Source organism: Rhopalosiphum padi, chromosome 1 (genome assembly GCF_020882245.1).
Source record: "Rhopalosiphum padi isolate XX-2018 chromosome 1, ASM2088224v1, whole genome shotgun sequence".
NCBI classification, from domain to species: Eukaryota; Metazoa; Arthropoda; class Insecta; order Hemiptera; family Aphididae; genus Rhopalosiphum; species Rhopalosiphum padi.
This window is the reverse complement of record NC_083597.1, coordinates 31,201,167-31,218,512: the sequence shown is the minus strand read 5'-3', so window position 1 is coordinate 31,218,512 and position 17,346 is coordinate 31,201,167. Positions and strand designations below refer to the sequence as shown.

The 17,346-nt window shown below is 28.3% G+C and overlaps 1 protein-coding gene across 6 annotated transcripts in view; it reads left to right on the top strand.

Moving 5' to 3' along the window:
• LOC132931604 (acetylcholine receptor subunit alpha-like) overlaps positions 1-17,346 on the top strand; it is a 160,419-nt gene that overhangs the window by 54,027 nt on the left and 89,046 nt on the right. For all 6 annotated transcript variants that reach the window (XR_009662760.1, XR_009662761.1, XR_009662759.1 and 3 more), the window contains 2 exons: positions 597-641; positions 11,218-11,327. Coding sequence is in view for 2 of the 6 variants with exons in the window: in XM_060997482.1 (XP_060853465.1) it covers positions 597-641; positions 11,218-11,327 (155 nt within the window). In the remaining 4 variants the exon portion in view is untranslated. The remainder of the gene's footprint in view (positions 1-596; positions 642-11,217; positions 11,328-17,346) is intronic.

The window sequence follows — 17,346 nt, the reverse complement described above, 5'->3', positions numbered from 1 at the left end:
CGATGGTATAAGTTTGATAGTAACAAACAAGTTTAGTTAATGATATGAAATAGATAATCTTGGGGACATATTCAAATGTTTGAATAACCCAGTGAATTGAAATACGGCCACACCGCATTTATTCAAACTATAAAGGATGGTTGTGTGGACAGTTGGGGCAATATTTAATCATGTTTCGACAATGGGACCCTGTGCTGCTGATGTTTTTGATTAGCTCTTATAAATCGTTATAGAAACAGTATCACTATATTTTTAGTGTGTATCGGTTGTACGGGACGTTGTGTCCATATGATATGTTCGTATTTTATACGACTGTGTGTACTTTATAACGGCAGGCGGTTTGGGAGCGTACAATGTTTCTAGTGCTTTGTAGAAACTCGGTAGGTGGTTTAACAGAACGTTTTTCGTACATACTACGTATGGAATGTCTGTTATGTGTTGTTTATTTGTTATTCTATTTTCCGCACTGTCATATTGGAGTTACCTATATTTTGTGTATTTATTCAAAGCATGAAAATATTTTATATTATACATACGTATGAAATTATTTTGCATTACAATGTGTTTATAATGATTGTCCATTTGATTTGTTTCAGAACTTGAAAAATCAGATAATGACCACCAATTTGTGGGTAGAGCAGGTAATATTTGTATTTCCATGACTATTATAACTTATCGATAAAATCGAGGTATTATACGGCTGTACGTATTATATCTGCAAATAAATCACTACTTGATGAGGATTGTTTTTGTCCTTCAAAAGTCCATGTCATTGTATCAGAGCATGCTGTGATATTCCTATATAGGCCTATCGTGCCCTCTACTGTCCATCCTTTACTTCACTGTGTCGGCAATCAATAATCCCCATTGTATATAATATATACGTATATATATTATTTATGTATGGATATATTCTTTTTTATATAATATAGATACTTTTTAAAGGGTGGATATTATCTTTTATTTTATTTTTATTTTTAACGTTTTCAAAAGAATTCAAGTAAAAAGAAAAAATCGTTCACTAGAACGAATAAAAATCATCGAATCATCTAGAATCAAAAATTTTTCAGTTTTTGATGAAAACCTTATAATTTATTCAAAACTGGAATGATGCGTATTATTGCGAGCATAATGTATTAACATATGAAATATAAATCAAGTCACAATATAAATTTGCAATGTTTAAGTGGTTTTGAGAAATTTTAATTGCTATTTTAAAATATTTAACTCCAAATACAGTGCATATTATTGGACTATTTTAAATATTGAGTTTTTCGACCTTTATATTATTATTTGGTTCGTATGAACCAAACAAAGAATAAACCAGAAATTCATAGAAAATACAAAAACTTATCAAATTATAAATACAATATCGCAGCGTAATAAAAATCACAAGGGCGCAACTAAATATTATATACACAAATAAAAATTTGAGATTTTGAACTAATTATTTTCGAAGTTAATCGAACAGTGAACTAACATATTTATACTGCATCATTATGATAAAATATTATCATAATAATATGTCGTTATTAAAATATATAATTGGTAAACTGGTGAAATATTTCCATTACCTAGCGGTCATGATGATCTATAGAGAGCGTGAAAATAATATTATTCCACAGCGTATAATTTACCAGACTAAAATATCATGTTTATGAAGAAATTAATGAACTAACATTTCTCGTTAATTAATAATAGCCAAAATATAAGATTTCTCGTAATTATTGAAATGATAATACCATAATATTAAATATGTATATGGAAGGTATGTGTGGTTTAAATCTGGTGAATAGTCAATAACGAACGTGAAAATATTTAATGCTGAGAGTGGTACTCTAATATGACGTCCAACTATACATGCATATTAAATGGCGTTTGTGACAAGTATAAGGCCGACTCGGGACAGATGTGCACACTGAGACAACACACGCGTTTACCTACATATTATTAAATAATACATTATGCTTATGACTTTAGCACTATACACATTATGTTTTGATGAACTGGGTACCTGGGTTGGTTCCTAAGAACAAGCTACAATAGTTATTTGATAATCCTTCACTGTCTGATTCTAAAAGAACTGTCTCATGTTTATATGTGTATGTATGTAAATCATACATTTTTTTAAACAAAATAGTAAAATTATTAAAAAAAATGTTGTGAATTATATTAATTTTCATTATTTTGTTGTATTGTTATAATCACAATAAAGAAATCACATTATTTTGTTTCTTGAGATTGTTTTTTTTTTCTTTTTAGTTCACTCGTTTATATTAAAAACTGTAAATACGATTAATAGTCAAATATTTTCTGAGAAAATAACACCAAGCACAGTATTTTCTTTTTTAAAAATGAATCCATTCAGATTTATGGAAATTAAAATAACAGCTTACTGGAACATTCTATAATTCAATAAGTAATTGAGTTTAACTTAAATAAAAGATGACGCTACGTTTCAATATTAAAATTATGTTGTTGTGAGCTAAGAAGTTTTCTGTAAACTTCTTCCTGTTTCAAAATGTGATCCCTTACCCTTACCATCGTATATCGAATATGGGTCATCCATAAGTTTGCCATTAGCGTTGCTTGCATTAACTTTATCACAGTTCAGCTCGTCCCCTTCGATTTCAAAACCAACTTATATGGAATATTATCACACTGTTGTTTAAACTACGATTTTCACGGTACTTCTTTACACTAAAACTATCAAAACTATTCTTGAAATTTAGACTATTACAATAGTTTAATATTTGGTATTTGCACGAATATTCATTACCTACATGTATTGATCATTGATAATTATTCTGCAATCAAATAAAGCAATTTGGTTTAAATACTTTGTATCAATAAACATTGTACTTCTTTCATAACTCTTTCTAAAATTTCAAATAGGTTTTTTGATTAAATAATGACATTGAAATATTAAATAAAAAATACGAATCATAAAAATACATTAAACATAATAAAAAATAATAATTATGAGTATGTATCTGAAAATAATTACAGAAAAATTCAAAAAACGACTTACACGTACATTATATATTAGTATTTGATATTAATATTTGCATTGTAATAATAACAAAAAGTAAAAACATTCTGAAAATTAATATTTTATAAAATTAAACATGTTATTTAATGCTTAATTTTATTACGTGTTATATAACTGATTTTAAATTTAAAGTAAACTATAATATACATCAAATACATTTCTTATTATTTGACCAATATATTATTATAATAGACTAATAGATTGTAATGAAAAAGTAGCCAATTTTCTTAAAATCTATAAATACAAGATAAATTGAAACATATTTTATGAAATTTTCTCTACGATTTATTAAGTAAAGAATGTTTGTAAGTTACAAATAAAAATAAAATAAAAGTTTTAATTATATAATACTATAAGTGATTATATATGGGAAATGGGCATGCAATAAATTTAAAAGGATTCACGAAAGCGATATAAGAATAATGCTGAAAAACTCTTTAAATTAAACCACTCAATATAGTGTTATCAGTCGTAATGCTAGTCTACCAGATTATCGTTATAATTCTATAATACTACAGTAATACAATTTTAATACTCGGAAAAAACATTGATTAAGTGACCGTTACCGGAAGAACACAGTTTGACGGGGTTAAATTACCCACCGCAGTACTGTAATACGTATTATAATATGCTAACATTGGTAACGCTTAATTTTTTTTAACTTGTTAATAAAATAACGTACCGATTTCGGTTGAACAGTAATATTGGCGGGCGCTCAAACATGAAATGTTGTTTTGGTAACATTTATTACCGACCGCATCGTGAAATAATATTATATTAATAATATTATCGACGTCCGCGGAAGAAAAATTGAAAGGATAGTCGGCCGCATATTATTATTGGGCTGCCGGGTGAGTGGGGCACGTATGAAGCCGTATAAATATTACGCGTCCATACTCACGCAAAAATTGATCCATGTGGCACATACATTGGCCTCACCAATCGTACATCACTGTCATCAGATTCTCGCCGTTGCCCGGATGATAGATTCGTCCACTTAATATTTGCCGAGGGTCCCGGCAACGACGATGTAATGTTGTTTGAACTCGTGTAAAAAATTGTTACCGCGTCTGCGGCGGGTTTCCGTCCCCGCGCTAAACCCCACTCCCTACCCCCACCCAATCCAAATTTATTGTACGTTTGTTTGTTTGTCTGTTTGCTTGTTAGACATGCCTACGTGTGCCTACGCGGGAAGTTGAATTTATTTCGTGACGTACGTAGAACCGTAGCTATAGGAAGGAAAAAAAAAGAAAGAAAAACTATATAAGCACACGTCGAATTATCATTACCTATACGTTCGGGATCGCATTCAGTCACGGTAGGCAATACGCATTTCGGCGTTTCGATCGTTTTGTTACCGATTGATTGTTTGAAGCTCTCTGAAAACGATTTTTTATCGTATTTTTTTTTTTTGTTTTGCCTCCTCTGTGAGCGTATTATTAACAATATAATACCATCATATACGACAATATTTAAATGTCTAACGGGATAAATAAAAAATATTAGGGACGATTACATTTTTAAGCCCGTGGGCATGAATTGATTAAAATTAAAATATCAAAAAAAAAAATATCTTTCATTTCGCAGTGGTGTAATTAGTCAAAATGCTCTATATATTATATCCATAAATTATTTACAAAAATTATAATTGTTAATGCGTATTATTATATGCAGCTAATTTGTTTTAAAGAAACGAAATAATTAAAAATGCCAAAAATATAATTTTATTTATTAAGTCTATGTATTATTGTATTGTATAGCCAAATTTAACAGTTTAATATTTATATTTATATACGAACACTATCATATTATATTCAAAAACATCGAAAATACTTTGCGTTTAAGTTTTTTATCCATCAACATTTTTTAGATGTATGTATCTATTTATTGTTGTTTTGTCGGTTTTAATAATAAACAATTTAATAGACTTAAATTCAAGACTCATTAAAAAAAACTAATTCGATAACATGTGACTGAACGCCAATGTTGGTCTTTAGCTCTTATTTTTAACTCCATGACGCTGTATTTTGACTTGATAATTTTAAAAGGATATATTATGATATAAATAGTTAATATAATACGTTTCGAGTTTAAATTTAATAGACACTGATATTTTCGTATTATCTTTATCAATATCTTAAATAATTCAATTACTGACATCAACCATCGTCGGCACCAAGACATAACTAATATGACTCAAGAACTTTATAAAATTCATTACATACTTTGTATTATACGCTATAGAATTGGCCAACACAAAATATATACATACTTTTTGACATGACCAAATTATTACTTAATAATATTATATAAATGATACGCGGCAGGCAGTTTGACACTAACCATTAACAAGAGCGAACTCATCACCAATACCATGAACAGCCATCTTTTAAGACAGTAAAGTACGTCCATATTTTAAATATAATAATTGTTATGGGTTTATAAGCCAAATGTGCTTTAGGTAAAAAAAACCTCATCCACAGTACTCTGACCCGCAGCTACGGAAAACTTATCCATAATAGGAATAGAAAACTTTCTACGTTAAACTACGTAATATCGTAACAAGGTTACCTCACCACGCTAAAACTTGATTACATTTCTGTTTCAGTATTTTGAATAACTTATTTCAGTGGTTAAATGATTTGGATTTATTGAACAGTTGTTAAACTGCCAATTTAGCAAATTAGTGTTTGTGGCCACTTATTACTGAGCGTTTTGCATTATGATTGAAATTGAAACACATTTTGCATTATCTAAGCGAGCAATTAACTCGATAGTCAATTTTTTTATGACTATTTTAAACTACTATCGAATTTACGAGAAAAACTCTAACCACTTTGTCAAAAAATACGAAATATGTTTTTTTATTTTCAAGGGTTTAAGAAATTAAAATTCACTAACCAGAAATATGAACACGATAGATTTTCATATCACAAGAATACATTTTAGGTTAAAATATATTTACGAATTTAATTTGGTATAATAACGAGATAGTCTACAAAAATCATCTTATGAAGGTGTTATTTATATTTTATTTATACTGTACGGTTTTAATTCAGAATTTAATGGAAAACCATCACTCCTTATTTCTATACTTTTTATACCATCTAAAATGTGGTTGAATTTTTTTTTCTATTCTAAACCTTGATAGTTTTAGAGAAAATGGCTAGTTTATTTACTTATATCATTATTCAATTAAAATGTCCACGATTTATAAATTGTTTGATGAAATTATTGAATAAAACTAACAATTTTCCTTGTCGCTAATTGCTGTTTCATTATAAAACAATAAAATACAAAATGTAGTGCGAGAGAGGCACATAACGCACGTCACGTACCGCGGAACAGTCTCGCGCCATATACTTATAAACATACAGCATAACCATTTTTTTTTTTGTGTTTTCAGTTATTCGCCATAAAACAAAACAAAATGTAGAAACGAAATAAACCTTTAAAAAAATAAAAATGTCGGTATTGTGCCAAACAAATAATATTATATTATCCAATTTTGGAAAAATATGCTATTAAAATAAAACTATCTTTGTAATATTTTGTTAATACTTTTGCTAAACAACAGTCGACACAAAATTTCGGTAAGCAATATTATGTTATTATGTTTTTTGTATATTTACCTATTGTTATAATATTTTTGTGTTACACGACGGAATGGAATTCGTAAAGTTATCTCGCTCTCGGTATGCCATTTTAACTATTGAACTACAGAACACAAATAAAATATTATGTTGTTTGTGTTTGTGCTGTTAAAAAAAAATGTATATACCATACAAGAGTAAAATAAAACTTCAGACGGTGAAGTTCAAAAAAAAAAAAAAAATTCTGACGCGGTACGTCAAATTTTTCGTCGTTCTATAGTATTTAACGGGTGGTTGCGTTTTATAAACGACGAAAACCGTTGACGCGTTCAGTAGTCGTGTCTTACATAGTTTTTTCCTTATTATTATTACGCGGTAACGCCGTCTCAACGTCGTTATTTGGGTTTCGTGTGGCGTTCGCGCGTGTATGATTATTATAGATAACATTTTTCGAGATGTTCGTCGGAAGTGTTAAGTCGAGAGGTGGTGTTTTCTAGTGCGTCGGATAATTAGTCGTACGAGGTGACCCGAAAAACCACACGCGTCTACCGTCGGGCGCTTCAACCGTTTCGCCCACCATCGCCGACGAGTCGTATAACGATTGCTATCGAACGCGCTCAAACGAGGCCCGCGCGGCCGATGCGTGTGCGTTGTCCGACAAATCACCACACACACGCACACACCGCTGCACGCACACAATCACTATATCGCCGGCAAATGCATTCACGATATAGCCGCCGACATAGGTATAGCGTGTCGTAAGCCTAAAATGAGACAGTCGTGTGTAGATAAGATCGTGTAGACGGCGATGGTATTCGTGGGCTCGATGATTGTGCGAATCAAACGGGTCACTCTGACTATATATATAAACGGAAACGGTTTTGTTTACACGTGCGATATAACACGGTACGGTATGGTATGTAGTGCATATTAATTTCATTACTAACCGTCAGTTATTGTTTTTAACGTTTTTCCACTTCTGCCGCCCCCGGGACACCGTACGTGTGTCATAAATTGTACGCACGCCATTCGTCATTTTCTCCGTGACTGGCTACTGCGGTTGTTATCGCATTGTTTACGAGGTTATTTTTATTTTCATACATGTCATCGTGATGTATCCGAATTACACGGTTACACGTTATCAACTGTCGTCTAGCATTATTAGCTATATATTATATATTTCAATTCTGAAATACAGAAGATTTATTTTTAAATCTATTATCGTAAAGTCAAATGAAACTTTACAGACAAAACCTGATAATATTTTTGCAAAACTCGATTTATATGGAATTAAAGAGTAATATTGTTTGCTTATAATTATTTAAATGCAAATTTTCTAAAAAAAATATGAATGAGTTAAAATATCAATTATTAACAATTTAAAGGAAATAATAATGTCATTAGACGCCATGACGTTATTTATAATATTAATACAAATACAACTGACTAGAATTAATTGCAACTATTTTTAATTTATCGCTCAAGCTTAATAAATTGTAAATTGAAGTAAGTTAAATTCGTATAGCTTACTTTTTGTTTAATTTATAATTATTTTAAATTTGTATTTTTATTATTTTGCAATTCAATACATAATTTAAATCACGAATGCAATTTAAGTTACATCTTAATCAAATATTTACTATGAAATAAAATTTTAAATCACTGTCTAATATCCTGCATCATATTCATCTTAAAAGGGAAAATATTATTTCCGGTACTCGTACTTTGTGTCAGATCGTGGTCACTTTTTTTTAAACAAAATTTGTATAACGGCGTGTTGTATAGGCAATTCAGGTACATGAACATAATATTGTATACAATAATGACATTATTTTTCTGCCACTCAAATGTTATTCTCACATACTTAATTGCAGACGTCATATTATAATATTAATAATTATGTTACTCTTTCTAAAGCGTGGGCCAGATAAGCAGATATCGTATATGATTTAACGACTAAATGTTTTGGATTATATTATTCCTGCAACAATATCTATTTTAACCAGCAAATTTTTAAATATTAATATAAGGTTTTTTGTTCTATAGCTTGACGATATAATGATAATCTATATGAGATATAAAATATATATAATATATAATAATATAAAATTCTATACACTTACCATGTAAAATAGAATAATTAAATCATAAATGTATTAGTATATAATTTCACAAGTTGTATTACACATACATAATATTTATGTAATTTTTCCCACGTCAGAACTTAATAATAAATTATTATTTTTATTATTTTATTATCATAATAACACGAATATGATTATAAATAATGTACTTGTCATCCAGTTACTATACAAGTCCTATATTTCCTAACAACGTCATTCAAAATGGAGTTCATTAGACCATGGGAGGAAGTACGACACTCACTTCATCATTACTTGAAAGTTAAGACCATACCTTGATGTGTTTTACAACTTTTTATACTTGTTTTTTTTTAAACCATTAAGGAATTCATATTATTATTGTCTGTAATTTTAAAAATCTTTACAGAAAAAATATGCACATTCTATATAAATATAAAGCCTTATATGTGTAGACAACGCCACGCGATCATAAATTCATCTGTTAAAAAATAATTAATCTTTCTATACAATATCGGAAGAACTTGTATTTTAAAATATTTATATATTATAATATTCGTTGTTTATTTCGAATAAAACTATTTTTTTTTTTATATAAACTATTTAATGTATATTATATTTTACAAAAAATAAATATTTGATTTAACGAGTTATTTAGTTTAAATATTTTAATAAATAACTAGATTAACAGTTTTAAATTATTAAAACAATACACATCGTAAGTTTATATATTTTTATGATCGTAAATTATAATGAAAATAATAATAATAATAAAAATGCAATTATATTGTTTAAATTTGTGCACAAGTGTTTTTGTAATTATTTTCTATATCAATGTAAATTTAATATTCCATCGTTGGTCGTGACGTAATGGGTTTTTACATGTTATTATCAGGAAATGCGCCTGTTGTATAACTTTATAATAATACGCACCGTGAACATGTGTATTCGTGTATATATTATTATGTATAGTACCTATTACATCCTTAAAAAAAAAATATATTAAATAATAATTTAAATTTCAAACAGTATAGTATTATACAATAAGAATTATCATTCATCAAAATCATATCAATACACATGAATCGCGGAAAATAATGTACAATTTAATCACACGTGATTGTTATGCTATTATTATTACGTATAGCAGTAGCCAGTAATTGAATTACCTGTATTTAGTCCGTTAAATAGATTGTTTATACATTACCGTGATAACTACAGCAATAATTAGTATAAGTTTCGCGGTATATGTAAATCATAATCATAATATCATAATAATTCGAAAATTAATTGGTTTACCGAAGCCGCACTCACCATAGTCTCATTTCGATTGGCGTAGAGAACGTGACCATTTATAAATAGATAATATATTATATTATGAGGTAGGTACTTAATAGGTACACTTATACATGGATTCGTTCCGTTGTGTAATGATACAATAGAGTTTTAGGAGAATAAACCTCATAACATAATACACTTACTTATACACAAATTATAAGAATATACAGAGTGGTGATTAACCAAACATTCTCACCCCTATGTTTTTATTTAATAATGTATTTATTAAAATTTTAGATATTTGAAATTCAAATTTGTATAATTTAAAAATTACTCTAGGGAACTACATATTATTTTTCAAATAAGAACTATATTTTTTTACTGTACATTTTTAAATAGATGATTTTTTTGAAAATATTGGCACTTGTAAATTTTTGTTTGGTTATATATTATAATAGGTTAAGAAAATAATCTGGAGACTATGGTGATCTTAAAATTATATAAATTAATATTAATCCACCAACATTTTATACTTTGTAAGAATTATTGTCTGATTACAATAAGTACTTGATTAAAATATTTTATATTTTATGTAAAACCATTATATCCTTTGACCATTATCCTCAAAGATTAATATCTCAGAAACCTCTCATTACATTTTGATTAAAATTCATCATAATTTTCAAAAACATCATCTGCTAAATATTTTACAAAGGTAATAGGTGGTTTTTATTTGAGAAAAGAAACATGTCCACCACAGGGCATTCTCTAATCGTTAGAGTCTAATGGATAAAAAACTTTAATATTTGTAAGTTGTATGTTCAGTATTTTTAAAAATTCCAATAGGATGATAAATCAATGATGCTTGATAAACTATATTGTATGGATGAAATTAAAAAAAAAAAAATATTTGCAATTGTAATATAAAATATGCACAATGGATAAGAACGTATTATTTTTGATTATTTGTTTAACATTTTAAGAACCCGTCTACTACATTATAAGAGTGCATTATAAGTTGTATATTTCCAGATTATTTTATTTTAATACAATATTGCATATTATCATTCTGTGTATTTTTAATACATACTAATCAGGACTTCAATAATAATGATATCTCACGTATGATAATATATTCGTTCGCGGCTTATAAAGATCATGTTATATATAATTCACGTGTTTGGTTGTGTTGCAGGCGTGGAATGATTACAAATTACAATGGGACCCGAAAGAGTACGGCGGCGTGCAAATGCTCCACGTGCCTTCTGATCATATTTGGCGGCCGGATATCGTGCTCTACAACAAGTGAGCGTATTCACAGTATTTTAGACGCGCGCGCGTTTGCCCCAAAAATGTTCCCCCTCGCCGTTCAAGTTTAATAATAATAATAATAATTTATTATTAATATTATACGAGCTCTTCTTTTTACGCTCCCGCAAAACAGGTGTTATTTACGACCACTACTAACGTATCCTATATAATATATATATATTAACACACACACATACACACACACATAATCTACATGACGTATAATATGCAGTACGCGTACAACGCACGCCCACGCGACCGCTCGTTATCGTCTAGCCACCCCCCGTTAGCTGCGCGTAATATATGTTCCCGATTTATTATGTCCCAATGTGTAATATGTTTACCAACACTGTTAAATAATATATACAATATATACAATATACATAATATGTACTGTACAATTTCTAATACGACTACGACTATACTACTAATACTACCGTTACTATACCGTTACTATTGCTGCGGTAGCACCAAACGGCTAAACCGCGTAGTGCGTATTGTACAGGGTTATTAAAAATGAATCATCCGATACTGTGCACTTGGCTTCCCGGGTCACCTAGTAATACGCCATGCGACTATTATTTTCGTTATAATAATATATTCTGTGTACGCACCAATATTATCATCGATCACAGCCGATGAGCTAAAAGATTAACGAATCTATCACCACGGATATATTATGCTTGAAATGATTTTGAGTTTCGACTAAATGTTTTTCACGTGACCAAGGGAAACCACATATTATAGAACATTTTTAGTTACCATTAAATCAATTTGAATTATTTAAACGTAATATATTATACTACTCTAAATCTAAAAACTAAAAATATATCATAAATAGCATTTGAAGTCGGATGAACATTTTTAGTAACCCTGTATAGTGTTATTATACAATTTATAATAAAACTATAAATTAATAACGTGTGCGTATCGTGTATATTATACAAGTTGTGTGTAATACAAGAACAAAAATAAAATGATTTGTCAAATGTGTGTGTGTTTTTTTTTTTTTGTGGAGTTTTGATACTCCTACCTACCTCGCCGTCACTGTCGATGATCACAATGCACGAGTGTGCGTATTCCCCCGTGGACGACAAACGGAATGCATAACATGAAAACATTAGGGCATATATTATTCGCTATATTATACTTTCACTATATAATACTACTGCAGGTACAATTATTAAATAATTAAGTGTCGCATTATTTAAAATATATATATACATATATAATACTATAATAATATTGCGCGAACGAATCTACCTCCACCGCCACCGCCACAGCCCTATCAATCAGCTCTATGCAATATTGATGCGTACCCTTTGATCGGGTAAATATATGTATGTATTATACACATACGTTATCCTGTTGTAAGTCGTGAGTGTGAAACTATATTAGTTATACAATACAGAAGCGAGAAATCGTTGTACATAATGGTGCAGCTGAGAAATATCCATTACTACTCATTTAATTATTATTTATTTTATTTAAATAAACGCCCTCGGAAATAAGTGCTTATAATTATTATGATACATATTTTATATTTAAGAATTTAATAATTACAATAATTAGAAGTAATCTGATTGTGATTAAAATGTACAGTTATTGTACTTAATATATTGTAAAACTACAAGAATGGTATAACAATAATATTTTATAATATATTATGTTATCGTTATGTCGAATCTCAAGGGGAACAGGAAAAAAGTTCGAGATATCGAGTTTAATTAAAATTCTTAAATAAATTGAAAAAATAAGTAAATAATTTGAATGCTTAAAATGCATAATTTTAATACTTAAAGTACCAATAGTACATATACTATATACATAATAATAAACTACAATAATTAAGAAATTAACTTTTTTTTAAAAATCTGCAGATTAAAGTTTGTTTAATATTACAAACGCGTGAAATCACAATCATTATATTGAATGTACTGCTTAATTTCTTGTTCTTATTGTAATAAAAATGTTATAGTTGTATTCGAGATAACGAAAAAGATTAATTATATTTCGAGTTATCGAGAGCAAAACTCTATTAAGTGTAATGCTTGTTTCAAAGAGATTTCAATTTAGTAGTGATATAACAAGAATCTACTTTACTTAATTATTTAAAACTGTTTATAGGTAAAAAAAATCCATAAAATGTTGAGTATTTTACCACTAAAAATATTGGCCGGGTTCTGTATATAAAAAAATGAATTTATATATATTGATTAAGCTAATGAGGAAACTGTCACTGATTGATCCATTTAAATTATTTTATTATTTTATATAATTTTATTGAATGCAGTTTAGATATTTAAACTCAACAATGATAATAATATATTATATTATAAAATATTAAAAATAAAGTCTAATAATGTTGTACGTTGTAGGTGTGGATTAAATTTATATTATCCAATTCGTGCATCAAGTTCATGCCTCGTGTGCTACATATTATTATATCTATGGCCATAATACTATATAGGATAATAGCCAATAAAATTCAATCGGCTTGAAAACTACTTTTTATAGCTACACATATAGTCGAATGAAATATTGATAGACTAGCGTCGGGTATAACTACTATAGTGTTATGCTCTGTAAATATTGGACCCTTGACTAATATTCTTTTGAAGTCGCTGTTGTTTTTATTTTCATCTCCAATAACCATATATTACACGTTTTTACGTCATATTATTTTGGAAATACGAATACAAATGCAATTTTTAAAAAGTAGATCATAGTATTTAATAGATTATATATAGTTCAACTTTCAATTTTTCCTCTATGAATTACAACTTACGCTTTTTTTGAGCATTAAAATTGGGAAAAAAAATGTATGTAATATTTGTATAATTTGGTCTAAAATTGATTCAACTATTTATAATAATTAATTCAACGTTATAATAGTATTTATTTTGAAGTTATTATTGTTTTTTTTTTTTTGCTTTTATAAAATGAAAATATAACAACTTTATCGGTAAAATGTATTTTTCCTTCTATTGTGTTGATTGTGTACTTATATTATTTATAATAGAATAATAATGTATTATTATTACCGAATGTTTTTGTACTTAATACGTTCTAGCTGTGTACATAAATGAACCGACGTATTTGGTTTTCGTATTGGACCTATATTATTTTATTATATACCAATAATTGACGTTGGTAGACGACCTTTGCGGCTACACGCAGTCACGTGGGATTCCGGGGTCGCTGACAAATTTCAATAATTAATTTCTCATGGGTATTGGTACCTGATAGGCGATAGCCATCGACCCACATTTACATAAATAACTATTATTCTAAAAATACAATACACCATTTACTACCCCGAAACTGCCATTAAATGCATTATTGTGCACTAAATGTCTAAATTACAAAGAAATCAAAACATTTCCAATAAATTCATAATAGTTTGCTGTTTCATAAAATCGAAATAATCACAAAGTATATGAAGTGATGCATAACTACGTGCAGACACTGATCGTTTGTATAAGTTAATTTAAATGTTAAGGAAACTAAAGCGTACGTTATGAGATATTGCTTGGTTATTTGATATTTCCATTGATGATTTTAAACAGATGCACTTAAGAAACGTTTACATTAACATAACTGATTTTGTACTGTATAAATATACTTATTACCGTTACAAAGTATATAAACGCATTGTTCGATGTATTTGATGGAGACGTTTGATAGTGTTTTGTTTGACGCAATCAATTTAAACAATACTCATTATAGGTATATATAGTAAGAACCACAATATCGTAGGCGCACTTAATGCGCAGTTATATACACATAAACGTACGGTTCATCGAAATTTCCTAATATTCATTTCACTGTGCGTATTATTAGAACTACTGGAGGAAAGCAAAAGTTTAACACAATATTATAATGCATTAAACATTTTAATGACATGTAAATTAAATTAAATTTTATGATATATACATTTTAACTTATTGTACTATATAATACAACTACTATGAATAGGGACGACCCTCCCCTCTTTCATTACCAGTTTCAGTTAAACATGTTATAACTAACTAAATTTTGTACATATAAGTTGGAGAGACAAGAAATGAGAATATCCAGTATTCTGTCGGAAGCTGCAGTTAACTCGGGCCACACTTAACAGCGGATCGTCTTTTTAAAAAACTTAAAACTAGATAAACTATTATAAACATAAAAAAAACCAAATAAATGAAACAAAAGTTAGTTAAAGTATCGGGCAAAAAGTCATTGATAGCTCGAGAATAAATAAAAATAAAATACAATTACTAATCAGAACACTTAATTATTAAAATTCACCAAAATGTCAATTTTAAACATTATATGGTTTACGTTAGATATAACGTATTATACGTACTCGTCATATTATTATCTTATCATTTTCGATTGTTTAAAAGACAAGGTATTTATTTTTATTAAGCTTATTGTTAACACTTACATTGTTTTCCTTTTAAGAATATCCCGTGAAAAGTTTCACGCAATACAGTTTAACAAACGAACTGACCACTCAAATAGACCGAACGAAGAAATAACAATCACTAGGATAAAAACGTTATTTCAGTGAACACGCAATGTTCGATGTTTCCAATAGACAATTATTGTTATAGCTGTAAAAAGCCATTTTGTAAAGTTTCCAACATTTTAAACTGTTTTTATTGATCGAAATACGATATTTAAGCATTTAAATACGGTTTTCTAGGTAGATACAATATTTGGTTACAGGTGTAATAGATAATTAACGGTATTGGATGGACGAAAAAAAAGTGATGTATTCTTTTATACCTGATACAGTGATACGTATAATTAATGTACAATCATGATCATATGTTATTATCGATATAACTGAAAATATTATCATTATACGTAAGCTATTCACAATGCTTTTAACAGAACATTTTCTAAAAATATAACCATATTTTTGAAATAGAATTATAGAAAATTTATCGTTACAAAAATGCCAGCCCCCAAAAAGATTTACGATATGCACATAATACATGTATTTCAGTTTTGACACAACGAAGGATTGTTAAAAACTCTAATACGGCAGCACAATGATATATCTCACGATATCAAAAACCACCATCCATTCGACTATGGTCGAAACAACGGTGTGTATTATTTTCCGAATTTTTATTTCACGGTAACGTTGACGCACGGCAAATAGTGTGTACTGAGTAGCACATAAGAGAAAATTCTAAAAACATCAAAAGTTATGTATACAGGGTGATTCATCAAGCAAGTTTATTGCTCACTCTTATTTATCATTTAATAATGTATTTATTAAAATTCTATCTTTTGAAATTTCTAGGTATACTTAACACCAAATTTTCAAATCCTAAATACATTTTGTACTAATTGAGGAATAATCTATGGCAATGTAAACTACTGTTTTAAAAAAAAAAAAAAATCAGAACCTCATTTTTAATGTTTATATTATTTGTAGTTGATATGAAAAAAAAATATTGATGTAAGTACCAAATTCAAAATTTTAACGAGTAATTTTTCAGTTATAAAAATAATTATATCAAAGATTATAGTCTTTAAAAATGGTTTTATAAAAACAAAAATAGTATATCTAGTATTTGTTAAATTTGTACTATTTTTATAAGTTATAAATATTGATAGATTTATATAAATTAGTAAAACTTTTATTCAAATTACCATAGGTTAAAAATGCTTAATAAAGTTAAATAATTCGAGAACTATTTGTTCAAATTTTAATTTTAATACGTTAACATTTTCAGAAAAATTATTAAATAATTTACCGTATGAAAAGAGGATCGTTTTTTGAATAGGTACCTAACAAAAATTTGTATCTTCTTAGTACACGACTTAAGTAGTACAACAATTTAAAAATATGATCTTAATGTATATTTTAGAGTTCCAAAAATTTGATATTATATAACTACATTATGAAATGATAAATAGGAGATTAGCATGCTTAGTGAATCACTCTGTACACACACGTATACACGTGTATCCGTATATATATATATATGTGATTGTATGTGCGTAT